General features: G+C 53.2%; 9 protein-coding genes across 9 annotated transcripts; 6 read left to right on the top strand and 3 right to left on the bottom strand.

Moving 5' to 3' along the window:
• Window positions 1–643: 643 nt before the first annotated feature.
• Window positions 644–2476, bottom strand: MRS44_014467 (uncharacterized protein; the record flags this gene model as incomplete). The annotated part of the gene is made up of 6 exons (XM_065618423.1): window positions 644–957; window positions 1008–1072; window positions 1120–1260; window positions 1309–1480; window positions 1603–2331; window positions 2383–2476. 6 exons carry the CDS (start codon window positions 2474–2476, stop codon window positions 644–646), a joined length of 1515 nt encoding a protein of 504 aa, XP_065474495.1.
• Window positions 2477–3009: 533 nt separating this feature from the next.
• On the top strand, window positions 3010–4504 carry MRS44_014468 (uncharacterized protein; the record flags this gene model as incomplete). Its single annotated transcript, XM_065618424.1, has 7 exons — window positions 3010–3103; window positions 3163–3196; window positions 3244–3581; window positions 3634–3801; window positions 3865–4244; window positions 4295–4371; window positions 4426–4504. 7 exons carry the CDS (start codon window positions 3010–3012, stop codon window positions 4502–4504), a joined length of 1170 nt encoding a protein of 389 aa, XP_065474496.1.
• A 718-nt stretch (window positions 4505–5222) lies between these two features.
• Window positions 5223–6428, top strand: MRS44_014469 (uncharacterized protein; the record flags this gene model as incomplete). The annotated part of the gene is made up of 4 exons (XM_065618425.1): window positions 5223–5545; window positions 5594–5646; window positions 5695–5782; window positions 5834–6428. The coding sequence occupies 4 exons, from the start codon at window positions 5223–5225 to the stop codon at window positions 6426–6428; spliced, it is 1059 nt and encodes a 352-aa protein (XP_065474497.1).
• A 1545-nt stretch (window positions 6429–7973) lies between these two features.
• MRS44_014470 (uncharacterized protein) lies at window positions 7974–9518 on the top strand (the record flags this gene model as incomplete). Its single annotated transcript, XM_046284757.2, has 4 exons — window positions 7974–8067; window positions 8127–8606; window positions 8660–8904; window positions 8955–9518. 4 exons carry the CDS (start codon window positions 7974–7976, stop codon window positions 9516–9518), a joined length of 1383 nt encoding a protein of 460 aa, XP_046127401.1.
• A 2174-nt stretch (window positions 9519–11692) lies between these two features.
• On the top strand, window positions 11693–12251 carry MRS44_014471 (uncharacterized protein; the record flags this gene model as incomplete). The annotated part of the gene is made up of 2 exons (XM_065618426.1): window positions 11693–11706; window positions 11855–12251. The coding sequence occupies 2 exons, from the start codon at window positions 11693–11695 to the stop codon at window positions 12249–12251; spliced, it is 411 nt and encodes a 136-aa protein (XP_065474498.1).
• A 1017-nt stretch (window positions 12252–13268) lies between these two features.
• On the bottom strand, window positions 13269–14573 carry MRS44_014472 (uncharacterized protein; the record flags this gene model as incomplete). Its single annotated transcript, XM_065618427.1, has 4 exons — window positions 13269–13331; window positions 13395–13709; window positions 13760–14152; window positions 14265–14573. The coding sequence occupies 4 exons, from the start codon at window positions 14571–14573 to the stop codon at window positions 13269–13271; spliced, it is 1080 nt and encodes a 359-aa protein (XP_065474499.1).
• Window positions 14574–15213: 640 nt separating this feature from the next.
• MRS44_014473 (uncharacterized protein) lies at window positions 15214–17526 on the top strand (the record flags this gene model as incomplete). Its single annotated transcript, XM_046279661.2, has 4 exons — window positions 15214–15294; window positions 15483–15678; window positions 15728–15901; window positions 15953–17526. The coding sequence occupies 4 exons, from the start codon at window positions 15214–15216 to the stop codon at window positions 17524–17526; spliced, it is 2025 nt and encodes a 674-aa protein (XP_046127398.2).
• Window positions 17527–22680: 5154 nt separating this feature from the next.
• Window positions 22681–23064, bottom strand: MRS44_014474 (uncharacterized protein; the record flags this gene model as incomplete). Its single annotated transcript, XM_065618428.1, has 1 exon — window positions 22681–23064. The coding sequence occupies one exon, from the start codon at window positions 23062–23064 to the stop codon at window positions 22681–22683; it is 384 nt and encodes a 127-aa protein (XP_065474500.1).
• A 1379-nt stretch (window positions 23065–24443) lies between these two features.
• On the top strand, window positions 24444–25373 carry MRS44_014475 (uncharacterized protein; the record flags this gene model as incomplete). Its single annotated transcript, XM_046284753.2, has 1 exon — window positions 24444–25373. One exon carries the CDS (start codon window positions 24444–24446, stop codon window positions 25371–25373), a length of 930 nt encoding a protein of 309 aa, XP_046127396.1.
• Window positions 25374–26157: the final 784 nt, after the last annotated feature.

Here is a 26157-nt window from a genome sequence, read left to right on the forward strand (position 1 = left end):
AGAGCGCCAGTCGATTCTCAGCACCGCATGCCTCTATAAAGGAGTGACGATTGGAAGAAGCAATCGGAACGGGTCTCAGTGGCCTGGAAGCTATATCCGTTCGGTTATCGGCCACGTGTGTCTGGTGGAGGAGAATTCCCAAAGAATGTCGTAGGTTCTGGGTCGCCTTGAATGCGCTCCACGGCCGCAATCAGAAAGGACAAGTCAACTAAAAGCGTCCCCTGAAGCTGAGGCGCCGCAGGGTCCACGCGCTGATTGGTGGAGTTTGGCTGTGGTGGGATAAAGTCGCGCCGAGCCGAGCTTATGGCAGACGCGACGTGATGATGCCAATTCACACCTCTCAAGAACAGGTGGAATCATAGGATTGTCTATTTTCGGGTATTTGAAGCTTTTCTACATGTCACTGCTTTTTCCGTGGCATCTAATCAAGTTTGCGGACGGCGAGATACTCATATTTGATCTGTACACGGAGAGTTTCAGGGTCATGCAAGGTACCGCGAGGTAGCCCACTTCGCCATACGCCTCAACCTAAACTGATTCGAGTGGTATATATCTTGATCTCGAGATACAATTGGAGAGCTCAGTTTGCTTGTATTTCTACTCTTTCATGAAAAGTTTACATCGAAGAGCTCCAGGATATCCTCTACTTGGTCTCCTCCTGCTTAGCGCCCTCCTTTTCCTCCTCAGCCGTCGCCGTCTTCACAACAGGATCGAGTCCCTCCAGCTTGGTCATTCTCCTCTCGACATCGTTGTGGAACTGGCCCATATCGGACAGTCCAAAGAGCTGGTCAATCTCCTCAAGCGTCAATCCCTTGGTCTCCTTCATAAAGAAAAAGGTAAGCACGCTCATCCCAAAGCACAGACTGGCAAAAACAAGGAATGTCTTCCAGCCAATATCATGAATGATCTGGGGGGTTACCCGAGTTACCATGCAGTTGAATAACCACTGAGTTGCCGCTGTTTTCTTGTCAGCATTTAAAATCTCGAAGACAACTTTGGTCTCATACCTCCAAAGGCCACACCGTAAGAGCGAACGTGGGTCGGAAAGATTTCTCCGGCATATATCCAAGGACTTTGAATGTCAGCAGAAGTTCGATATTTCAAGAACAGGAATCTTACCCAGGGCCCCATGAGCCAGTGTATGCAATGACATAAAGGTAAATGAGGACACACATGGCGATGGACGCAGACGAAACACCTGCACCCTCCTTGGGAGGATGAGTTGCCAAAACTGAAGCCAGAATAAACATCATCACGGACCTATCCCCAGTTAGCCCAAGGTCAATGGTACTTCGATTATCGACTTACATCCAAGCTCCACCACCAACATGTGCCCACCGTCGTCCAATCTTGTCAATGACAAACAGCAGGGAGATGGCGGTGAAAATCAGCTTGACAATGCCATAGATTCCGGTGGCGAACAGAGAAGCATCAGCTCCAGACAGACCCACAGTTTGGAAAATCTGCGGAGCGTAGTATCCTACGATCACAGTCAGTTAATATTCTGCATAGGATTTCTAAAGTACTTGCCGATCGAGTTGGTTCCGGTAAGTTGCTGGCAGAGCATCAGGGCAAAGATCAGAGCAAAGCGGTTCCTAACACCAGGCTTGAGGCACTCCTTCCAGGTAGCCTCTCGCATCTTTCCTCCTTCTTCGTCAAGGGACGTCTTGATCTCGACAAACTCTCGAGATACTTCGTGCGAGTCGACGGGCATGTTGCGGATGTACGCCAGAGATGCCAGTGCCTGATCCTCTTGACCCATCTCCACCAACCAACGAGGGGATTCCTTGAGAGGGATGAGACCGATGAAGAGGAAGACGGCGGGAATCATCTGGACTCCCAGAGGAATTCTCCATTGGGCACTCGACACGGGCATCCCTCGCTCGATGCCATAGTTGAGCCAGTAAGCAATTGTGCTACCGAGGACAAGGAACTCCTGGAAGAGACCAGTCACACGGCCTCGGACATCTGCCGGGGCAGTCTCGGCAACAAAGACTGGAGTGATGGAGCTCATACCACCAACACCCAGGCCTGCAATGACTCTGCCAGCGTACAAGTAGCTCAAGTCGTTCGGGGCACCGGTCTGTAAAGCAGCACCCAGCAAGAAGATGACCGAGTATGCCATGAGGGAATATCGTCTTCCGTATCGATCGTTCGCAATCGCAGCTGACAGGGCGCCAAAGAAGCATCCGGCAGTCAACAAGGAGACGACGTTGGAGGAAATTTCGGCCACTCTGCCGTCTGCGAAGCCAGACGAACCAGTTGGGATTCCAAAGTCTCGCCTGAAGCTTTCGAAAGGGAGGAGTCCTCCCATGACACCGACATCATAGCCTAGAAGCACGTTAGTGGTGCGGATGATTGAATTTCATTAGGGTAGCTCACCAAATAGCAGAGATCCCATGTAAGACACGGTTGCGAGAATGTACACTCGGTAATTCTTGAAGAAGCCCCGAGTTTGGGACACGGAAGAATCCATGGCTGCAGCTGGACTGAGTTCTTTGATGCTTGGTTTGGTTTGTTGACTGTTGAAACTGATGTCGATTACACTTAGCCCTCAACAACCGCGACATATATACAATTGCCAAGCCTTGGTCCTTACGACGCTGAATTTGAGCTGAGTCAAGTAAACATGACTCTTGCTATCATTCGCCTCCAACACTGACTACCATGCCCATGATACCGCCTGACCGAGGTGTCCAAGATAGGCACCGCCAGCCAGACGGAAACCGTCCGGAAGACATAACCTTGTTCAGCGATAAGAACAGGGAACTAAAGCTAAACGATGGATCCTTCATGCAGCGCTAATACCCCGCATCTCTCCCACGCTAATATCCCCCATCTGAACGCTATCAGAGAGGCCGAGTCACCCAGTCTTGACTCGGCTCAAGCAGGGACGTGCTTGGATAAAGGGCAACATGCGCAGGGAGATATAACTAGAATGGAGCAATCATCAGACGATCTGAAGCCATCAATCACGTTCAAGTCGCACGATTCTTTTGTCTTGTCAAGATGGCCAACCGTGGTAGGACGCTAAACTCGGAGATCTTTTGTCTCAATGACTTGAAGGAGAAGGGATCCAAGAAGCTTCCCAGGGCGTACAGGGGTGGGTAACACGATCCCCGCCACCCCAGAACTCCAACTAACAAACAATTTTGTTCCTAGAGTTTTACAATGAGGGTGCCATGGACTTGATCACGTAAGTTGTCCAACCTCTGAGTTGACCATTGCTCACCGTGAATACAGCGTCGCCGACAATGAAAAGGCGTTTGACCGGTACAAGATCCGTCCTCGAGTCTTGAAGGATGTGTCCAACCTTGATACGTCGACCGAGATATTCGGCACAAAGGTGACCTTTCCCTTTGGCTTCTCGCCAGCGGCCACCCACAAGTTGGCCCATCCCGAGGGAGAGGTGGCAACGTCAAGAGCTGCGGCCGAGACTGGCATCCCCATGGCTTTGTCGGCGTATGCCACTTGTTCGCTGGAGGATGTGATTGCCGAGGAGAAGGGCAACCCCTACATCATGCAGTTTAGCATCCTCAAGAATCGTGCCATCTCTCGACAGATTCTCGAGCGAGCTGAGAGTGAGTTACCATGAGAAGATCACTTGTTCACAGGCACTAACCTTGTCTGCAGAGGCCGGATACAAGGTAGTCATGATGACGGTGGATGCTCCGATGCTGGGTCGACGACTCAACGAGTATCGCAACTCGTTTGGCATCCCCAAAGGCATGGGGTATCCCAATATTCTCCCAGATGTCGATTTTAGCAATCTGGTGGACCAAGCCGCCGACTTGAGTTATGGTGAGGAGTCTGACTGGTTGTCGTGCAGCTAGATTGCCACGGTTAGCTAACACCGGCTTGCAGAGGACTCCATGGGTTGGGAAGAGGCGATTGGCTGGGTTAAGAGCGTCACCAAGCTTGACATCTGGCTCAAAGGAGGCAACCATGCCCAGTGTCGTTGTGATCCAGCAATCGCTAACGTTCGAGTAGTGTATACCGCTGAGGATGTTGCCCTAGCCATCCAGCACGGCGTAGCTGGAGTCCTCATCTCGAACCATGGCGGCCGACAACTTGACGGCGTGCCAGCTACTCTCGACGCCCTCCGAGAATGTGCCCCTGTCGCAAAGGGAAAAATCAAGATCGCCGTGGATGGTGGAATTCGACGTGGAACAGACATCTTCAAGGCGATTGCCCTGGGTGCGGATTTCTGCTTTGCCGGACGCATTCCCATCTGGGGCTTAGCAGTGAGTTATTCGGGTGCCTACAAAGAGTGCAAAGGCTGACCAATAAACAGTATGACGGAGCTGAGGGCGTCAAGCTTGCAGTGAACCTCCTTCACGACGAGTTCAAGATTGCCATGTCTCTGGCAGGGTGAGTGTTATACCCCATGTTCACGAGACTGACTTGGAACTAACCATGGTCCAGATGCAAAACGATCAAGGACATCAACAAGGGTCATCTATCGATACTGCAGACGGAGACAGGCATTCTGTCCAAGCTGTAGGAGTGTCTTTGGGTGGAGGAGATACGCAACATTATAGAATATTGCCAATAGATCATTGAGAACTCTATATTGAGGAATTAGACTATTATTTTTCAACTGTACATATGCACCGAAGAAACCGTTGTGTCTTGGATAGCTTTCGGTTGAGATGCGTTTCCGTTGAGAGCCTATCCAAGTTACATGTGAATGTCGTGTTTCCTTCGTATCATCGTACAAATCCAGGAACACTAAACGGAAAGTCAATTGCGTAGATTTGCTCTTATCGCCGATGTCGGTGTTTCTTGACCATGTCCATCCTCACATCTTTGACTCCTCAACACCTCCAACATCTCGGGAACCGTTGCCGACGTAACGTTATCGGCTACGCTACTGCGAACGTGCAAAACCTTTTGCAAAATGCACGTCACCAGCTTACAGCAGAGTGCATCTTCGTCTCCGCTAATCCCCCACATTTCAAGGCGTGGGGGCACAGGTGTAAGTTGCGATAGCCATGGGCCGAGTCATGCCGAGTCAAATCCGGGGATGCCTCCTCCTTGGGCTTATCAGATTCGAGACATGGCAGTTGAGCAGAGTCAGTTAAATATGCCTCTGTATGACTTCTTTGGGCTGAGTCAAGAATAGTCTCGAGGTTATATACCTCTGCTGAAACAATGTCGGTTCATCAAGCAATCACTCCAAGGCCAAGCTCTGTCAATCGGTCACCCCATCATTCTTCAAGATGAGCTCCCCCGAAGTTCTCTTAGTTATAACACCCTTTGCCCCCAAGCCAGAATGGCTTGCCAATCTCAAGGCGAAATGTCCCAGTGTTGAAGTCATATCATACCCTACAGAGCTATACGCGCAAGAGGTGCCCAAGGAAGTGCCCGCCGACGTGTGGAAGCGAACTACATCCCTCTTCACTTGGAAGGCTTTCCCTCCCAAGGAGTGGGTGCCCAACTTGCAGTTTGTCCAGCTTCTTAGTGCCGGGTGTGCCCAGATCTTTGGCCTGCCTCTTTTCGAGGAGACTGAGATTGCCTTTTCTACATCAAACGGCTCTCATGCGTACGTTGCCCTACTCCGTGCAGACTTCATTATAACTAACAATAACAGGCCTCAAGTGTCTGAATGGGTGATTGGCACGTGGCTAGCACACCAGCACTTTTGTAGGTTCCTCCATCCGCAATTCGGTATCCAGCTGCTAACCCAGCCAGTCCCTCACTACCTCGACCTTCAAAAGCAGAGCAAATGGGTGGATCCTGACTCGGATGAAGATACCGAAGATTCTGTGGGCTTGAGGGTGTAAGTTATCTGAAACCGGCTCTTTTGCGCCTCTTCTGACCATCTTGTTAGTGGTATCCTTGGCTACGGAAACATTGGCCGCCAAGTCGCCAAGATCGCCACAAGTCTCGGCATGGACGTTCATGCATACACCCTGCACGAGCGAGCCACTGCCGAGTCACGGAAGGACGATGGCTTCGTCGAGACTGGCCTTGGCGACCCCGATGGTCTGCTCCCCAGCAGGTGGTTCCACGGCAAAGACCAGATCAACGACTTCCTGGCCTCGGATCTTGACCTTCTGGTCATCCTGCTTCCTCTTACGGAGCAGACGAGAAACATGATCTCCAAGGAACAATTTGCGCTGCTGAGCAAGAAGAAGACATACGTCTGCAACGCCGGACGGGGGCCTATTATCAACACCGAAGATCTCATCACGGCGCTGGACACGGAGCAGATCCGAGGTGCCGCGCTCGACGTGACAGACCCTGAGCCGCTGCCCTCGGACTCTAAGCTTTGGGGTTACAAGAATGTCATTATCACGCCGCACTGCGCTGGAAACTCGAACCATGTTTATGAGCGGGTGTTCAAGATCTTGACGTATAACTTGGAAAGGAGAAGCAAAGGGGAGCAGCCAATCAACAAGGTTAGAAAGTCGCTTGGCTACTAGATATACTGCAAGTGCCAAGACTTGAGTAGAAATATTCACTTACAACAACAACATACTATGTTTACTTACCTGTCACCACCAACTTGTGATGTCATGGGTGAGTGACTTTTAAGGTGTTGCTTGCGAATGTGCTCGAAGCCACCCAGAACAGTGCTAGAATTTCTATAGACCAGTAATACAAGCATGCAGGATGACCTCTCTTTCATCGACTCGTGACCGATTGAAGTTCAATACGAAAGGAATTCGTGATAATTAAAGCTCTCTAACATCACGTGTCAATCCCTGTCTTATCGATAAGCCCAGCCCGAAGCTCGCTTGTGCCAGGTGCAAACGGCTGCAAGGCGGGACAAGCGAGACTGGCTCCTTGGCCTCCTTGGCATGCCAAGTGATCCATGGCTCGTGGATCGGATGTAAGTGCCGATAAGCGCCTTGGCAGGGCAGAAGTGGTTTTCGCGAGACGAACGACATCTGCTGATTCTGAGAGTCGCGAAAGGCGACGGTGAGAGGGCAACAGATGGAAGAGAAAGCAAAACACCAAAAGTCAACGTCAACAGCGACAGAGAGTGCTCTGGGAACGCTTGGCGGGTACTTGGGCCCAGATTTATCCACGCACGGGATGCAACGGATGAGTTTGGCCCGTTTGGGATGGATGGCTTGATGGGAGAATTCTATCCATCAGGTTCCGGCATAGCCGATTTCCGCCGCAGGGACGTGGACATTCTCGAGTGTGGAAACCTTCATTCCACGAGAAACGTCTCAACAGGTGGTCAGCAGCAATACGCAGCAGTAGCAGTTTGCCGTCCTCTGTGCGTGTGTACGAGGCACACTACGGCACAGATGATCACCGTCCTGTCAGGAACAGATGCACCTCATCAGCACTGCCTCAAGAACAACAATGCTATGCTACCCCTGAGTCGGCACCCAAAAGCGAAAAGCTCGTATCGCTACGGTCCAATGCAATGCGCAATCCAGGCCGTCCAGCCCGCAAAAAAATAGCGACTGACGCCCTGATGAGACGCTTCCCGGGCTAGAGCCCACCCCGTGGATCGAGCCATCAGCCACTCAACTTGCCGTCTCACCCTCCTCTTGAGCTCTTTGGTGTCGGCTCCACAATTAATTCAGGTTCCTTGTCTTGTCTCTCCTTGCAATTGCGTTCCCCCCTTCCTTCCCTCGCCCTCCCTTCCCTTATTCCCATGCAAACCCACCCCCATCGCCCGTTCCTTCCTTGGCAACTTGGCGTGCTTTGTCCATCCATTTTCGACTTGATTTCTTCATCAACACCACGCATCGACATCACCAATCTTGGCCCTTGGCGTGCGACTTTTGCCTGGCCTCTGACATTTAATAATACAATTTTACTCCGTCGTTCGTTTCGGCTTGTCGACCGGTTCATATCGCCTTAATCTTGTCCCAGCTCGCCTCGATTGCATCACCACCATCTCATCGCCCTCGCCGGGCGCGCCCAACGCTCGCTTTTCACATCATTTCAGATCTTCATTTTCACCACAGCCGCTCGCTTGAACATACAACAGCACCCTTCTCAAGATGAAGTCCTTTCTGTCAACCGGCGCCGCCGCGGCGCTCCTCGCTTCCGCCGGCCTCGTCAGTGCTCAGTCGCCATACAGCATTGATTCCACCGGTACGCATTCACACCACCTGACGGGCTCTGCAACACGGGACTAACTTGTACCGCTCCAGATAACATCAAGAAGTCGGCCAAGCAACTCGCCGCCGACTTGATCGAGTACTATCATGGTCTTGACCCAGGCGGTATTCCTGGTATTCTCCCTGGTCCTCCTCCCAATGGTGACTACTACTGGTGGGAAGGCGGTGCCATGTGGGGGACGTATATGGATTACTGGAAGTGCACCGGCGATGCGACCTACAATGCAAAGGTGATTCAAGCCATGCAGTTCCAAACTGGTGACGATAACGACTACCAACCCGGTAACGTTACCTTGTCCCTCGGAAACGACGATCAAGGTTTCTGGGGAATGTCGGCTATGCTCGCTGCCGAGCTCAAGTTCCCCAACCCTCCAGAGGACAGACCTGGCTGGCTGGCCCTCGCCCAGGCTGTCTTCAACACCCAGGCAGCTCCCGACCGACACGACAAGACTTGCAATGGAGGTCTCCGATGGCAGATTCCTCCCACGAATAACGGTTATGACTACAAGAACAGTCAGTACTTGCATCACCAGACTTCTTGGTATGCTCAGCTAACCTGATGCAAGGCATTGCCAACGGCTGCTTCTTCAACCTTGGCGCTCGACTCGCTCGTTACACTGGCAACACCACATATGCCGACTGGGCCGAGAAGACGTGGGAGTGGGTAGAGGGCGTGGGCTTCCTTGATCCCACCAGCTACAAGATTTATGACGGAGCTCACGTCGGAACCAACTGCACCGATATCAACAAGGCCCAGTTCTCTTACAACGCCGGTGTCTACCTGCAGGGTGCTGCTTTCATGTACAACTATGTAAGTCACGGGCATTCGCCTTTGTCCAGCATTAACTCACTGTCTCCTAGACCGATGGTGAGAAGAAGTGGGAGCAACGCTTGACCAAGCTCGTCGATGCCACCCTTGATAACTTCTTCCCCGACGGCATTGCTGTCGAAATCGCCTGCGAAAACCACGGCACCTGCACCACCGATATGCTTTCGTTCAAGGGCTATGTCCACCGTTGGATGTCTCAAGCCACTCACCTCGCCCCTTACATCTCGGACAAGATTCTTCCCGTACTTCAAACGTCGGCTGAAGCAGCCATCAAGCAGTGCACCGGAGGTACCACCGGACGTGCCTGTGGTTTCAAGTGGGCATCGGGCAAGTATGACGGCAAGACGGGTGCTGGTCAGGAAATGAACGTCCTTGCCGCCGTGTCGTCGTTGCTCATGGAACACACCGATCCTCCCGTGACGGCTAAGAAGGGTGGTATCTCCAAGGGTAACCCCAACGCTGGCAGCGGAAGCACTACGCCTGGCAAGCACTACAAGCCAATTACTACAGCCGACAAGGCCGGCGCTGGTATTTTGACATTCCTTGTTCTGTCTGTTGCATGCGGCTTGTTTGGCTGGATGAGCATGGGCAAATAAGAGATGTGCCACGATGCGAATTTAATACCACCGGAGGGCCACGATTGCCACCGGATTTGAATCTCTTACAGCCTGCTTTTGGGGGGGATTGGGAGGAACAAAGAATGTGTTCCTGGCGTTGGATGGAAAGTACTTGTTTAGCCAGCCTGGCATGGCTGGTGTTTTATTTCCCTGGATGTTATCATGTTTCATTACTTCACAGCTGCGTCCCCCATTTGCAAGCCAAGGGGGGCACTCGCTTGATCAACGATTAGAGCCATGGCTCACGGCTGGGCGGATTGCTAGACCCGAGAGTAGAGCTATATATAGTCGTGTAATTGATCTTTTGTCGTTTATCGATCAACACGCGTCTTGGCTGGGGCTTGATAACCTGCCCTTGCTCGGTTCCACGTGGTGATATCTTGGCATGGCGTTCGATGAGAGGCCTCTTGGCGATAGACCCTGGCCTGTTTCAAGTGGATCAAGAAGAAGTGCAATCTTGTTTGTTAGGGAGTATATTGAAGCGATGGCTCTAGTTCTGAAAGGTCCGCTGTTGGAAGTCAGTTTGCTGGATAGCAGTGTGGGAATAACCGCTTCACTGCATCTCTTCTACTACACATTGTCTTGCGGGAATTGCTATGACGCGTAACTCAGTTTGACTTGTATTTGGCGGGAAACAGAGCATTATTAAGACTTGATGATGCACCAATTGTAGTACAATCTTGAAACAGTCGGCCTTCGGCATGATGCCCCATATGATGGCGCAAGCACTAGGTTCTGTCAGAGTGACCTCACCATGGTTACAGGCTCGACTGGCCCAATTAAATGAGGGTCCATTGGGGAGCTTTATGCTGTGAGTTTGATCTGTTTGCCCATTTGAACAATGGAATTTGTGAAAGAGCGGTAGACGGTTTCGTATACCCGTTTATCATACTATACCTAGCTGGGGATGGGAGACATGGGGAGAACACATCAGAGTCGAGGGGTAAGAGTTTCACCCGGGTCTCTAGACGGCATTTCAAAGTCGGCAGCGGCATTAGAGGCGTTGGGCCAGATCACGTTGCTAGCATAGCGCAGAGTTGCTCCTTAGAGGAAGTTACGGATAGAGCGAGAGAGGCACTCGCCTCCAAACACATAATAGAGTCACGCGGACTAACCCAGAGCATCACGAGCTTCCCCAGCATCATGAGAAGCGGGTCTAACAACGGCAGCTCGTTTCATCATAGCTCCTGATGGATAGCTCCTCTTTGATGGTAGTCTACAGTACGTACCAGAGCCGTAGAGCCTCATGGTCCAGGCCCCAGGTGTTTTCGATCCCCAGTGCATCAATTACCTAACGGCTTGATCTTGCCCATGCTCTCGAAAACGCGCCAAGATCTGGGGTAGTTCGACGATTCGGACGCAGGAACCGGGAGGGATCTAGCATTAGGCGTTGAAAGGCGTGAGATCTGATATGAAGCTTGTTCTGAACGGGGAAGACGAGTTTTGAGACAATGTCAGTATGGAGTCAAGCTTCACAACTTGCAATGCTTCTGTGGAAGGGGCGGGAGGAGCCGTTGGCTAAGGTAGTCTTGTTGATGTGGAAGCATTGAGTTTCAAGACAGAAAAGCTTCTCGCCCCCTTTTTGCAACTTGACTGTGTTGTGCTGTTCACAAACCCCCTCTCACTTCCCATCCATAGGACCGATGCTCATGACCTACCTCGGCGGTTTGACCGCCAAGCAAATAGCGAGGAAAGGAAAAAAACACAACACCTCACATGGGACTTGGGTCAAGCGCCGCATGCCCTCGAAAAAAAACGAAGCATTCGTGGCATGTCGTCCAAGACACGGACTAATCGGCCGCGGATCCAGCACATCCCTGCTGCCTCCAACCAATCACACTCTGGCCAAGCGCCGCTAGACCCGAGTCTGGGTTTCTATGGGGTAACTTTTACATAGGAGAAACTCTGTCGGTCCAGGAACGTGCAGTCCGCGTGACAGCGCCATTTCTCCTCTACGCTGTTGGTCGTGCTGTCATGAGACGCTGAAAATGCCTCCTGGCGGATGACGACAGTCACGATCGAAATGCGGGGGAAGGAAGAATTAAGAAGAATGAGAAGCGGAAGCGGACCCATTTGTGGGGTGAGCGGGAAAAGCTTGAGGTTGTGTGACCTTGTTTGTTGTTTCTTGTGTGTTATAAAGGGCCCAATCCATCATGACAACATTCGCGTTCCCCAGACACTTGCTGTTATACACTCTACACTTTACACTTGATATACAAGCATTGAATCAATCTCTTCAGTTGCTCCCTCAACTACATCTTACACACTACAACACATCACCACCACCGCCACAATGCCAAACTACATCGTCACAGAGCCATCCCCTCCACCAACGCCTACGTCCGCTCCGGTCGCGGTGGCTACGGCAACATCAGAAGGGCCAAGGACTCGTCGCACAAGCCCTCAACCACCTCCCACACCGTCACCTCTGCCACGGCCCCCTCGCGGCGCTTCTTCAGCGGCATCGGCGGAGCTGGCAACGCCCACGAGGCGAGCGAGCACCCTCCCATCTCCCTCGACGAGGAGTACGACCGCATCGCCGCCCGTGACCACCTCTCTGCTGGCCACGTGGGCATCGGCGGTGCAGGAAACGTCTATCATCGCAAGGATAGCGATGCTGCTTCTGATGACACCACCGCCAGCGACGACTCGTCTCTGAGCTCCAAGACCAAGTTGTGGGCCCGTGTCAGCAGCACCTTTAGCAGAGACTGAAAGAAACCTCTTCAACATAAAAAAAAAGGGGGGAGGAAAGAAGGAGAGAAAATAATTTCAACATGTACGAGACACACGATAATCAACTCTAGCGTTTGGCGTTTTGGGGGAGGAGGAAATCAATGGGGGATGGGTAACTTGGGATTGGAGGCATGGACACGACTGGGATCTTTACCTTCTTTTTTTCATCGTCTTATAGGGCGCTTGTTTTTGGTCAAGATTACTATACCCCGAGCATTTGCTCTTTATATATTATAAAAGTTATCAATGAATCCTTGATTTATTTCACATTTTTAGTCAATTAAGCTCAATTTGTATTGTGACGTTATCGCGATTGAAGGTGTGCCCTTATCCAGACACCTCTCCCACACACAATGCAAACCACATCGGTTAGAGATATATACACACTTCACAGCTGAGTCTACCATACTTTATCTACTAGTCCTTTTCAGTTTCACCCCGTCACACAATTATTCTTAGCGAGGCTCACTATAGACCGCCAAGTAGACTATCGCGTTGTGGCGAGCTGAAGCACTTCAGCGACTGTCCACCTTTACTGCCGTCAGTGACCAATCCAATTCAGAGAGCGATCATCGGCAATACCGACCTCTCTTATACACACCGAAACATCAGTCATATATCATTGTGGGAAAACAACAACATTTAATACATCAGGGTATCATTAAGCTTCCTCTATCTGGCAAATGTCGTCTACAACTGCGCTGATGTCGCTGCACGCCTCCATGACTTTTCCATTCCGTGCCACTTGAAGGGGGTTTATGCGTTTGCTCAAATGTACCACATTATTGACATCCATGAGAGGGGGTGGGTGGATATGGCGGGTTTGCCGGCGCGAGCATGTCGACATCCATCACAGCGAGGTTCATCTCGATCGTAAAAATGTGAATGGGGCCGAGGCCGAGAGAGGTTGAGGATTAGCGTGCTCCCGGTCGGCTATTTCGTCTTTGGGGCCACATCATGAAGATGGGGGAGTGTGAAAGTAGGTGTAGGGCGTGTTTATGTGAACTTGGTGTGGATGATGTCGGGATTCTCGTGCCAGTCATCGATGCTCACCCACATCTAGAAAAGTCAGTAACATGCTCAAGATGCGAGGGTGTGTAGATAAGTTTGGGGGCGGCATACCTTTCGGAAAGTACTCAGACCGGCCAGAATACTGCCTCCGATCCATGTCGAGTACTTGCGCTCAGGCGGCGCAAAGATCTTTATCCTCATATCCTTGACAGCCAGTCTCTGCAGCTCCGTCAAGAGACGGTCACCGAAGCCCTTGGTGAGTGTGCTACCACCTGAGAGCACAATGTTGCTGTAGAGCGATTTTCGGAGATCCAGGTCTGTTCGGTTGATAGCATCGACGACAATCTGGTGGACACCGGGATATTCAAGACCGATAATCTCGGGGTCGAACAAAATCTCAGGGGCTCTGAACCTCTCTGCGCCAATCTGAATCATTTGTTAGTTGCCACATAAACAGACAAGTGCAGAAAGCCTACCTTGAGCTTGTGGCCATCGGGGAGCACATATTCAGCAAACTTGCTATCATTGGGCTTCACTCCAGCCCAATCTCTCTCCTCCTTCTTCGGGTCATGAGCAACGTACGAAACGCTCTCCTTGATCAATCTCACAACCTCCTTCTCAGCACTCGTATGGAAGATATATCCGCTCTTTCGTAGGAGCGTCTGCAAATATTCCGTCACGTCTCGGCCAGCAACGTCGATACGGCGGATGCTGCTGGGCATAGCGAAACCCTCGTAAACCGGTACTGCGTGCGAGACACCATCACCCGAGTCAAGAACGATACCCGTCGTACGGCCACTGGCGTATAGTGATAACACAGCTTGGATCGAGGTGTGGAGGGCGGGGACGTTGAATGTCTCGAACAGGATCTGGGCGGCGGTGTCGCGATTACTCCGGGGGGTTCAGAGGAGGTTCCGTCAGTAGAACGGGGTGCTTGTGTAGAGTTAGTATCAGCTAGGCAATAAAACACCTCTGACGAACCTCTTCGCTAAGAGTCTTGAGTCCTTCTCCGTACACATACTCCCAGATCCTCTCCATGTCGTCCCAGTCGGTGACGATGCCGTGCTCCAGCGGATACCGAATCTTGAGAAGACCCCGCAGCTCCGTGGCCGCCTTTTGTCCTATAAACACCTCGCCCTCAAGGGCACCAGCAAGAACTCTCAGATGCTTCGGTCGGCCAACCCATGATGGGAAGAAGCACTTGGGGAGGTCGTCGCCTGCGAAACCGGCTCGGATGGTGCCCGACCCGTTGTCCAGCACTATAGGCGCATTGTGCAGAGAATCAGCCATGTTGGTGTCCGGTGATGGTCTCGTCCCTTATCGTCTCGTGTTGTTTTGCGTCGATGTGGTCATGAATCGTCTCAATCGCTTCGCATGCTACCACCATGGGGTCCGTCCCTGAGCTTCCCTAGCGTCCTCCTCAAGCTCTCACAGCATGCAGCAACCTTGCCCGGGCCACTTTTCGATATCGTGTTAGCAGAACGGGATTGTTGAAGGTCGCCTCGAGCTGCCCGTATCCATAAACGGTCGCAAAGGGAGCTCAAAGGTCGTCGATATCGCTTTACCGTTGCCAAAGTACCCCTGTTACTCAGAGCGCGTCCGCCAATCTGCCAGCTTCAGGAGTCGTGGAGCTCCGTCACGTGACCCAGCGACCCCTTCAAGCCTCAGGCAGGCACAATTAAAGTGCTTCGCGTAACGGCGCGTCTCCTCGACCGTGAACCGCGTCACCGACGTGCCATCATTTCCTGGCCAACTGCACCTTTGACGAAGAGCTTTTGGAGATCTCGAAGAGCCGCTGCAAGCGCCTTCTCAGCCTCGCATTTCACATCAATGCCTTATCGGACCCATTACATCACCTGCTAACCTTCGATTCATCCTCCGAACGAGCGACTGCGCATGGTTCCAGAATTGCTTCATCTTAGCCGCCAAGATGGTCAAGGGCAATGCAGCCGCCGCCGCCGCCGCCGCCGTCGCCTCAGGGCCAGGCATCTACAGCGCCGTATATAGTGGAGTGAGTCTCGACGTCTTTCTATTGGAATCCCAGTCTTTGGTTGTTATTGGATCGGGCTGCTTGCTGCTGGATCTTCTTGACGACGTATCAGGGGCATCGGACGTTCTTGATGCAGCCGGCTATGAGGCCGACCAACCCCACTCAACCCGATTTCCGGGACATCTGCTAATTGTTGCTGCCATCTCTAGATACCGGTATACGAATTTCAGTTTGGCGGTGATATGAAGGAACATGTCATGCGACGACGGCAGGACAATTGGATCAATGCGACACACATCTTGAAGGCTGCTGGCTTTGACAAGCCAGCTCGGACTAGGATCCTCAAACGAGACGTACAAAAGGATGTTCATGAGAAGATCCAAGGTGGTTATGGAAAATACCAGGGTTGGTTTCCCCTTGGCACAATTGCGACTCTTTCTTACACCGCTACCAGGTACTTGGATCCCTCTCGAAAGCGGACAGGCTCTGGCCGAGCGACATAGCGTGATCGATCGGTTACGACCCATATTCGAATTCGTTCCGGGCGCAGAAAGCCCTCCTCCGGCTCCTAGGCATGCTAGCAAGCCCAAAGGGCCAAAGGCACGACCTCCGCTGCCGAAATGGAACAGTATGTTCATCACCGATGGTCCATGGAGTGTTTTCATCTAACAAGACTCAGATCCTCCTCCCCCTCCACCACCCGCTGTGGTACCTGAGGAGCCCGATACCTTGATGGGAGAAGAGGATACTCCAGACAATCTCACTGTAGCATCGGCTTCATACATGGCCGAAGATGAGCGATTCGACCTAACCAATGTGCCGGGCACCAGCAGGAAGCGTAGAAGGGAAGACGTCTTGCAGGATCTAACCGAACAGCAACATGCACTATACGGCGACGAACTCCTCGACTACTTTCTCCTAAGTAAGACAGAGCAACCAGCAGTAAAGCCCGAGCCACCACCCAACTTTCAACCAAACTGGCCTATCGATGCCGAGGATCACACTGCCCTCCACTGGGCGTCAGCTATGGGAGATGTGGACGTTGTCAAGCAGCTGAAGCGGTTCAACGCATCTCCCACTGTCAAGAACATCCGTGGCGAAACCCCCTTTATGCATTCAGTCAACTTTACCAATTGTTATGAAAAGCAAACCTTCCCGGTGGTTATGAAGGAACTTTTCGAGACGTTTGATGCTCGTGACAACATGGGCTGCACAGTGATTCATCATGCTGCTGTGATGAAGAACGGCAGGGTCTTTAACTCTTCATGTTCACGGTACTACCTAGACAACATCTTGAACAAGCTGCAAGAGACGTTAGAGCCGAGTGCGTTCCAGCAGCTACTAGACATCCAGGACAACGATGGGAACACAGCATTGCACCTTGCCGCAGACCGAAACGCCAGGAAATGTATACGAGCGCTCCTTGGGCGCAATGCGTCATCGGACATTGCGAACAATAATGGCATACGGGCGGAGGATATGATTATGGATCTGAACGCCACGAAAAAGGATCGTGGGCCTCAACGCTCGTCGTCACCTTTCGCCCCCGACTCACAACGGCATGCCTCTTTCCGAGACGCCCTCGTCGAGAAACCAGCTCGGAAGCCGACGACAGTGTTCCAGTCGGCAGCAGCCAACACGGTGCAGTCACGCATATCACCTCTGATCATGGAGAAGTTCCAGGACCTGGCTAAGAGCTACGAGGAGGAGTGGCACGAGAAGGATGTGGCGGAAACGGAAGCAAAGCGCATCCTCTCAAACACGCAAGCAGAGCTGACGTCGGTGCGGCAACAAATAGCAGAGGTTGAGGCGCAGCTGGAGCCCGATGACGCAGCGTCCAAGATCATGAACGAGGCCAACCTGTCAAAGCATCAGGTGCTCTCGCTCATCACACACCAGAACCGTCTGCACGTACAGCAATCTGTTGATCAGGAGCTCAGCCGCATAAACGGCGACGGCGGGGTGCAGGAGGAGTCATACGAGGAGAGGCTGAGCCTGGCACGGCAGCTCAACCAGATGCTCGCGGAGCAGCGGCAGGCCGAGACGGACTACGTCGAGGCGCTCAGCATGGTGGGCACCGGCGACAAGATTGAAAAGTACAGGCGGCTGCTGAAGCGGTGCCTCGACCCCAAGGACGGCGAGAGCCTAGACACCAACCTCGACAGCCTGATCGAGATGATGGAGGAAGAGCGGGACGTGCACGGGATGGACGGGATGGAGGCTGAGCCAATGGAGCTGACTGTTGGCATGTAGAGGGTATCATTGGGTCGTTGATCACGGATCTATATCTCTTTTTTCGCTTCATGTCTTGTTTCACTCATCATTATACCTTGATCTTGGCGGGAGGGGCGTGGGAAAGCAGGCATTGGTCTCCGGGTAGGGTGCGGTAGGCCAGTATTTCGTGGGTGGTAGACATTTCAAATCTCTGACTTATACGACTGGGAAACGGGTGGGTGTATCAGCACAGCGCAAAGCAGGACAGACACTGAGCGCAAGCGAGGCAAATGGTCCTTTTTTCACACACACACACACACACACACAAATACACATTCTTCTTTGTCCAATGTCGCACAAGAAAAAAGAAGAGGCGTACTCCGAGATTAGCCAGCCACTCAACAGTCAGCGGACGGGCGCTGACCATGGCCGACACGGCTCAGACGCCGGAAGAGGGGATATCCGCGTTGTCGGAACCATCCTAGAGCTGCTATTCGTACGTTGCGAGGCGCTCTGACCCCTGGTCCGGCGGCTAATAGTGACCGACCTATTTGTTGTCAGCCAGCCTCTCGCCCTCGCTATTTTCTATACTTGGGGATCCCTGATTTCCATCGGCAGAGTGAGACAAGAGTAGTTAGGGCTCGGGAGGAGAAGTGGAATTTGAAGCGGGTGGTGACATTTGCCAAGAGCGGCAGGTTGTGTTGTTGGTGTTGGTCTTGTCTTTCCGCGAGACAAAGGGAAGGTGCAGTAGCCGAGTATAAGCACCTTCCCAAGGTAGGCATATACATACCTAAGCTTTAGGATTCAGCCCTATGGCCCCTGGATTGTGACAACACCAACAAAAAGAAACGAGATATTGCTAAACAACAAAAAGACAGCTCATCCAGACGATAAGCAAAAGGAATGCGTAATCTGGGAATCGAACCCAGGGCTCCCCGACGCTGCTCGAATGGCAACGGAGAATTTTACCACTAAACCAATTACGCCTTGATTTGATATCATCCGACTTCGCTGTTGAGCCTCATGTCTGTGAGTCAAGTCAGAGGTGTGGCAGACACACACCATCGTCCACATCCATCCCCAAACAAGTCCCAAGCCGCGCTTCTTCCACCACATCGCGTACGAGTTGAACAACTGGGACCAACCCAGGAGGCCACTGGCCGACCTCCATCGGCCTCGAATGCCTTTGTCACTGTACATCGACATGGACCAAGTGACGTAGCAGGGTTTGCGATCCGAACCAGGCCGACACCACAACCGGGCGTTGCGGAACCCCTGGGGAGCCCCGTCGTCTTGGCTTGTCATGAGGCTGGCTGGATGGTCGGTGCTTGCGCCGGCGCTTGACACGAGCGGTGAGATGCGATCGCGGACCGTTGGTTGGCCCCTTCACGAGGGCAAGAATGTCATCGTCCACAATTAAAGAGGCGCACGGTCGAGTCAAGCATTACGCCGAGAGACGCGTTCTACCGTGAGATTGAATGCCGGCAGGACGACGAGTTGATTCGGCGTAAAGTGGCAAGAGGCGTCGTGGACCTTTGCGTCAACTCGGGGTATCAAATGCGACCGAGCCAATGTCATGCCGTGCAGTTACCGCTCCGAGAAACATGCGCCTCGCTGAGAGCCTCTTGATGGAGCCTCTTGGCCCATGTAAGTCCAAGGCAAGTCAAGTCAGGGTCTTGTCAGCAAGCCCATCATCATTCAAAACGCGAAGTGGATGGGGACGGCGCGAAACGCTCAAAGGGGCAATTCCGTGGCCAAGACGGAAAAGATGGACGTACAATACGAATGAGGATAATATGAGAGCTGCTATTATATCCCGGGATGCTCGGAGGTTGGCGGTTGGACCAAGGAAAAGCAGGCCAACGACGACCGTTGGACATGGAGGAGGCTTCCATTTGCGTAGCCTATGCTCCGTGTGACGCACCGGGAGAACTAGACAAGTTGCTGACGAGCGAGTGAGCGACAAGGATGCGACTGGGGGTGGTGGGGGCCGACTCGTAAGGCTGAACAAGGACCTATTTTCGATGCGACGTGGAGGGGGAGACGTGAGGGGCAATCAAGAATGGAGGATTAGTGCGACAAAAAGTCTTGCCGAAGAGCGGAATTAGAGTAGAGTGCGGTCATGCCCAAGGCTGACATGGTTATCCCATCCTATCGCTATGGAGAATGGGGTTCGCCTGACCTGGAGAGACGGGGTCCATTGCCTGTACTGGTATAAGCCGAGACCAGGTCATCTCCAGGGAAGAGATTTTGAGAATCAACAAAAGACTGGCTGGTTGCCAAGGTCCGGACAGTATGTTATGACCTGGTCTGATGCGATGGATGCGTGGGTGTCGCGGGTAAATCGAGGTTGCAGCTGCAACAAACTGCAGCCCGGTTGCATCCATTGTCAAGAATAGCGACATTGATGTCAGGGACAGACAAAATAGAAAGTGGTGTCGGCGTGTTTCTGAGTCCCTGTGAGCGAGCCTCAGAGCAGAGCAGAGCGCGCGCACCAGCCGCATGCATATGCAGAGTGAGCCAGAACCAGCCCTTGTCCTTCCTTCGCGTGCTATTGCAACCTTTTGTCGTTCCTTGCTTTCCCCCTCGTGCCATCCATTTCATCTGTTGGTGATGATCCTTGCGTGCGTCGAAACGTTGAGGATTCGGCTAGTCATCCACAAGGTCCCCGATCGGGACATGTGCGACGCAAATCTGAAAATCGTTGCTCTTTGCCATGCGCATGGCCAAGGACGAGAATAAAATGGTGTCTCAAACACGCATCCCATCCCAGCTGAAAAAAAGCCAAAAGGAACCTAACCCAGCCTTCCCAACCGGGAATCCTACATGACCTTGCATCCTCGGGAGTCGTCTTTGTTTTGTGTGGGTAGTATTTGACGATGGGGGTGGTGCGTACATAGCATTTGGGTCTCGTCTTGATAGAGGCTTTTTCCCCTCGTGGAAACAGGCTGAGAAAGAGATTGCGTTGCAATGGAGGCGCAGTGTGGCAACCAACATGGCAAGATGCGAAGGGGCCATCGCGTCCAAGCCCAAGGTTGGTGGAGACATTGCAAGGGACGCCAAGCCGTCCACCTTCTAGAAGGTGAGCTAGGGCCTCCCTCTGGAGGTCTGTTTTGGGGCAGGGAGAAGGCCTAGCGAGGATCCGCTCGCCGAGGCTGGATACGGAGTGCTACAGCAGAGTACGGTGTGCGGCCAACGGGTCCGGGTCTGGGCTTTGCTGTGTGTGCTGTGCCCAGGAGCGAAGAGTGCCGGTGCACTCCCTCCGTGTCCTCCCTTTCCGTCAGCTGGGCAAGGTTGCCGCCGCCGCCGATCGCCCATATATGATTCGCTACCGAGACGCTGGAGAAGGTCTGAGACGCCAGCAGGGGAAAAGCGAGACATTGGCATGTCCCTGAGGCGCGTGACTGGCTGTTAGATGGGCGCAGCATGTCGCCTCTGCATCACATTTGCTGGCTTTCAAATGAGTTGGCATCTGGTTCGGAAAATTCGGGTGCGATTTTGGTGAAGGAGGTCCAACATCAGCTTGGATGGATGTGAATCGTCCTGCCGCCGAGCGGGATATCATGCCACCACCGACGCTTCATGACGCAGGGCACAATCACGGTCCCCGATTCTGGAAGGAGACGGTAGCGAGTGCAGGGCAGGACAGGGCATGGCACACACACCATCGCTTCGGTCCCGAGGTCGAGGGTGGATAGGATGGAAGATTTGTTGTCTTGTCTTTGGTTCTTCAACAAAGCAAGATCCCAATGACATCCCGTGCGATGTCAGTCTCAGTTTCCTTGCAAGCCGTGACCCCAAACAGGAATGGCGGCTCCTCTCTTTCCTTCCTCCGTGTCCAATCACGTGCCCCCAAACAGCCAGTTCAGCTGAGCCCTCCCTGATCATCCCACACTCGACGATCCCAGCATCCACGCGCAACAGCACCATTGTCCCGTTATGTGCCACGCGCCACAGCCAGGCTTGGGGCTAATCTGAGTTCAGTCTTGTCTTTCGGTGCGTTTTCTAGTTTTTCTCCTGCAAGCCTACCTAACAGGACCTGGCCGGCCATGGCCGTGATGGAGAAGGATCTCGACGAGAATCGAGAATCGGCTCGGCAATCGCGCTGTCATGAACTGGTCGCGGCAGGCAGATGGCATCTCCGTTGCTGCACACCTTCAGTAGGTACTACTAATTATCAAGTCGCCAATCTTTGCCCGGATCGGCCGAAATGTCAGTCGACGGCCAGATCAGAGTCGACAGACTTGGAGGAATAGACCGCCCTACCGCCCAAAGACCAAGCCTTGTAAGGTGATGCCAGGCAACCACTTGCACTCGAAGGATTCCAGACGCATGGCCCATCCAGACTCAGTCGAAAGACAGACACAGACACAGGCACGACCAATCTATCCGCCAGGCGCAGAGATAGATTGACAAGACGCCCCCCGCCCCGCTCTTGACGCTCTTGTGATGCTTTGCCCTGGGCCGGGCTGGCTGAAATGTCGATACAGTTGGCAATCCAGCCAAGGACCGTTCGCCAGACCTTTCTCTTCCTGGCCGACATTCTCCATATCACCGACTTACTTTGGCCTGACTAGGCCAGGGACGTCGGCATTGATGAGCTCTAGTGATACATGGTTATTTCTGCTCGCATGGTTGCATCCAGGCGCCTCATGCAGGGACATTTCATGTTCAAGGGCCGCCATGGCAGCACTGGCAACACACCGCTCTGCTAGGCCAAGCTACTTGATCCTGCGAAGCTTCCATACAAAGTTCATTGACACAATCAAACAACCATTTCGGGCGATCCCGTCCCCGGCAGTCGGATACGCACGAGTTCGGGGAGTGAGGCCAAAGTCCCGTTGCAGCTCGCCAGAAAGGGTTCGATACTTGCAGCAAGACTCGCACTCTGCAGAGGCTCAGAGGCTCGCCCGAATCCCATGCCACGGACCCCTGCTCTCTTGTCCCCCCCAAAAAGGCCACAGGGCTCGTTTCTGCCCCATCCCTCCGTGGCACTGTGGCCAATGGCAGCCCCGGGACGGTCCCTGTCGACGAACAAGCTCGCGACAGGGGTCTGTCTCTGGACCATGGCGTCGCTAGAGTAGGGCTCACCTCAGCTGAAATCCTCACTTTAGCTGCTCCTCTGGCGTCACTCCCTCGCCAAACTGACCAGAATCGGGCCTGGTCAGGGAACTGTTCTGCACAACTGATGGGTCACCGGGGCTCGAAACAGATTGCAGTGCGATCGTGGGGCATCTTTGCCAGGGACGCCCGGCTAGTCCTCGAGCGTTTTGCCTGACCTGCCGACTTGGCCAGACAACTTTCTGTGTCTCTGACGCCTTCCTGTCGACGTCTCGGGCTGAAAACAGGGATCCCGATCTTTTGCAGCAAACGACTTTTGGAGACGGCACCCTCCAATCGACTCGGGTGCTTCTTGGCCCGGAGCGAACAGTTTCGGGCCCTTTCCTTCCACCATCCCACACCATCAACCGAGGCGCACTGACTTCTATTCGACGACCCGACTTCGTGGTTGCGTTGCTTGCCAGCTGGACTGGAGGGGAGATGGATGGAGATGGTGGTTGGGACGTTTGCGCGCATGTTGGCGGTTTACCGAGTTGGGCTTGTCCAACTTGGTTGCTTGAGACAGTCCAGTCCAGCTTGCAATGTCCTTGCAATCTCACCCCTTGGATTGCGACCTGACCCCCCGTGTCTTGTCTCGTCACGTCTCGTCTGACAATCCCAGTTAATTACTGTATGTATCTCGGCAAGTTTTGCCTTGCCATGTCTTGAGGATGGTCCATGGAATCACTCAGAGTTTGCTGGGGTCAGCGGCGACTGTCAACGACCTACAGAAACTCTCGCTGAGGGTGAGCGACTTTGACTCTCTCATCCTGGTAGAGTCGTACACCTTGTGCCACTATTGAACCCTGGCATCCCGTCTTGAAATCCACAACTCTCCACTCGCCCAAAGCCACCCCTAAAAGCCAAACGTCCTGGAGTGTCGTACCCAGGTCCGGAGCCGAAGCCACAGCTCGCCTCCATTGGTGGCAGGGTCGAAAGAGGCTGTCTGAGGCATGCCCTTTTTCGCCCTCGCGAACAGTCCTTGCTCAACTGTCCTGGCCTGGACTCAGCAAGCGTCGGGGCGTGCAGGGCAGCCATGGGGTGTCGTGCTATCGTGCGCCTGCGAACTTTCGCCCCGGATGACATCGAGCGAGCGATGCGTCTGGCTTGGCTCGATACGCACATGTCGTGCTTTGGTTGCAATGTCCGCTTCTACCAGTTCGTTGTATAATAGCCATATAAGATCCGTGTCCCCAACCCATGCCGACTGGTCAAGTATCGATCGAATCTTGCTTCCGGCTCGAATACTCTGACGCGCACTCGCATTCGTCGATTCATCTGCATGCCGACTCGCAAAACTCATCAGCCTCATCTTATTTCGCCACGACTCAGGCACCACGCACTTAAACTCGATCCAAGAGACGGCTTGTCGCACCGCTTGGCAGCGTATCCGTATCGCTGCAACCCCGTCTGACGAATCTGAATCTGGCTCTGATGTAAGTCGGACGTTGCCGGCTCCAACAGATTACCAAGTCCTTGGGCTCCAGAGAGAAGTCATCCGCCATTCAATCTATCTGATACAAGCCACGACCGAGCAAGCACTCTGAAGACGCGCCGAGCTTACTCAGTCGCCCCCCATCTGTCAAGTCACCCTCTATTTCACGGCGCAAGTCTGGAGAAGAGCCCTGGATCGACGCCATCCGAGCTGGCCGACAACCCTGTTCAGCCCAGCGCCAGCGCCAGCCTTCTTGACCTTCTTGGCTCCGCCCTACCATACGAGGATCTTGTCGCAACGGGCAGGCATCCCCCCAGAAGTACCGTCTGACCGCAGAAAGTAGAGTGACTTTCGTCCTGGGAGTGGCCCCGCTGACTGGCGCCAAATTGAGTTTCCTCGAATACATCAACCACTAATAACCATGCCTGTAACAAGTCGAGGCGTGGTGCAACTTACACCCGACACCACCTTGGCGACGTCAACTCGCAACTACTTGAACAACCTGCCTCCCTCGTTGGCGACTCTTCAGACCGGGCTCGCCCTCTTTGCAGTTGTTGTTATTGCTCGGTTCTGTGTCGTCAGGCTGTACCTATGGTTGCGACAAGTCCGCGGTGCTGAGCGGCATACCAGTATCCTCCCAACTAGCAGATCGCATATTCTATCAGCACCGCATCCACAACTGCTGCCGTCGCGGCCCATCTGGACAATGGACGAGAAGGACATTACACCGCCCGCCACTCAGGAGGACCTTGTCCCCGGCGAGGGTCTAGGGGAAGACAAGTCGGCCAAGGGCAAGAAACTAGTCATCAACCCCAACTGGCAGAACGGCGCGTTGCCAATGCAGGTCATGTCGCGTCCGCCTCCTGCGCCGCCTCTGACGCCGCCCGAGTTGAGCACCGCCGTCTTCACGTTTGACGACCGGCCGCGACCGGGGGAGGATAGCTTCATCCACCAGCCGAATCCGGATTACATGTCGTCGACCACCAGCGCCATCCTGCCTCCTCGCTCAGCATCTCCTTCCATCGCCCGCCGGCGCTCGTACAACAAGACGCTCCCCATCGGTGTTCCCGTTCCCGCGTCTCAAGGCACTTCGGATGCTGCCGATCTTACTTTTTCACCCAGTTCCTACCCACCCACGAGCCCGTTGCTGCCCCCTGCCCCACCAAACGCAGGGGCCAAGGGGATCGACGTGCAGGGCGAGATTATCGGCGTTCTGGATGCCGAGGGCGCTGGTTGGACGAGACATACGCGTGTCTATGGCGGCGGTGTTTGTCTCGCCTGTGCGGCCTCCGGCGGCAACCACGGCGGCGGATTCTACGGAGCAACGGTGCGGCCTGAGGAGATGCGGTGATGGGTAAAAGAGGAAGTTGCTTCTACCAGGTAATTTCATCATGGCTGGGATGGCTGGCTTTGGGGGATCCCAGGCGTAACGACCATTTACGACTTTTCATGTTAGAGTGGACGCATTACAACGGGTGCAACTTGCGGCAAGGGTTTTACTCGTCTTGGTTACCACAACGGCGTGTGACATACTGAGGCGGCATTGTTTTTTATTTTTATTTCTTTTTCCTTTTCTGTCCTTGTTTTGGTTTCTTGGGGCACCGTCTAGTACATAATACCCTTTTTCAAGGTTACTCTGTGAGCTTTTAGGCCACACGGGAGGGTTAAAGTTGTATTTCACAGTGTTACATATGTCAGGGTTCATACTCTGACTCATGATGTATGATGATGTTTGTTTCTTGCTCATACCAGGTATACCCATGTGGTTTTGTGTCTTCTAGATGTAGCATGAGGTCTCTACCATAATACCCACATATGCCAGTCCAACTCACCACTCTCGAGTCTTTATTCTATCCTCAGCCTCCTTGTGTTTACCTTGGGTATTGGGCCGGCCCAGATGCTCCGAACCAATACCTTTCAAGTCACAGAGCCTCGTCAGTTTCCCCTTTATCCCCCCAGGCTCCCATGAGGCTCTCGTCAGCCTTACAGACAAGCAAACAGCAGCCTCCCCTTGCAAGTGCTTATCCGTAGGACTCTTGTCGAGAACACGCCAGATCAAGAAAAGAGTCGACTTCTCGCTAAGCAAAGAGAACCAGTCAGATTACCCGCAATATCTGTCAGACGATGTGTATCGA

The sequence above is a fragment of the Fusarium solani genome, assembly GCF_023522795.1.
Source record: "Fusarium solani strain SB1 chromosome Unknown bctg00000010, whole genome shotgun sequence".
In the NCBI taxonomy this organism is placed as follows: Eukaryota; Fungi; Ascomycota; class Sordariomycetes; order Hypocreales; family Nectriaceae; genus Fusarium; species Fusarium solani.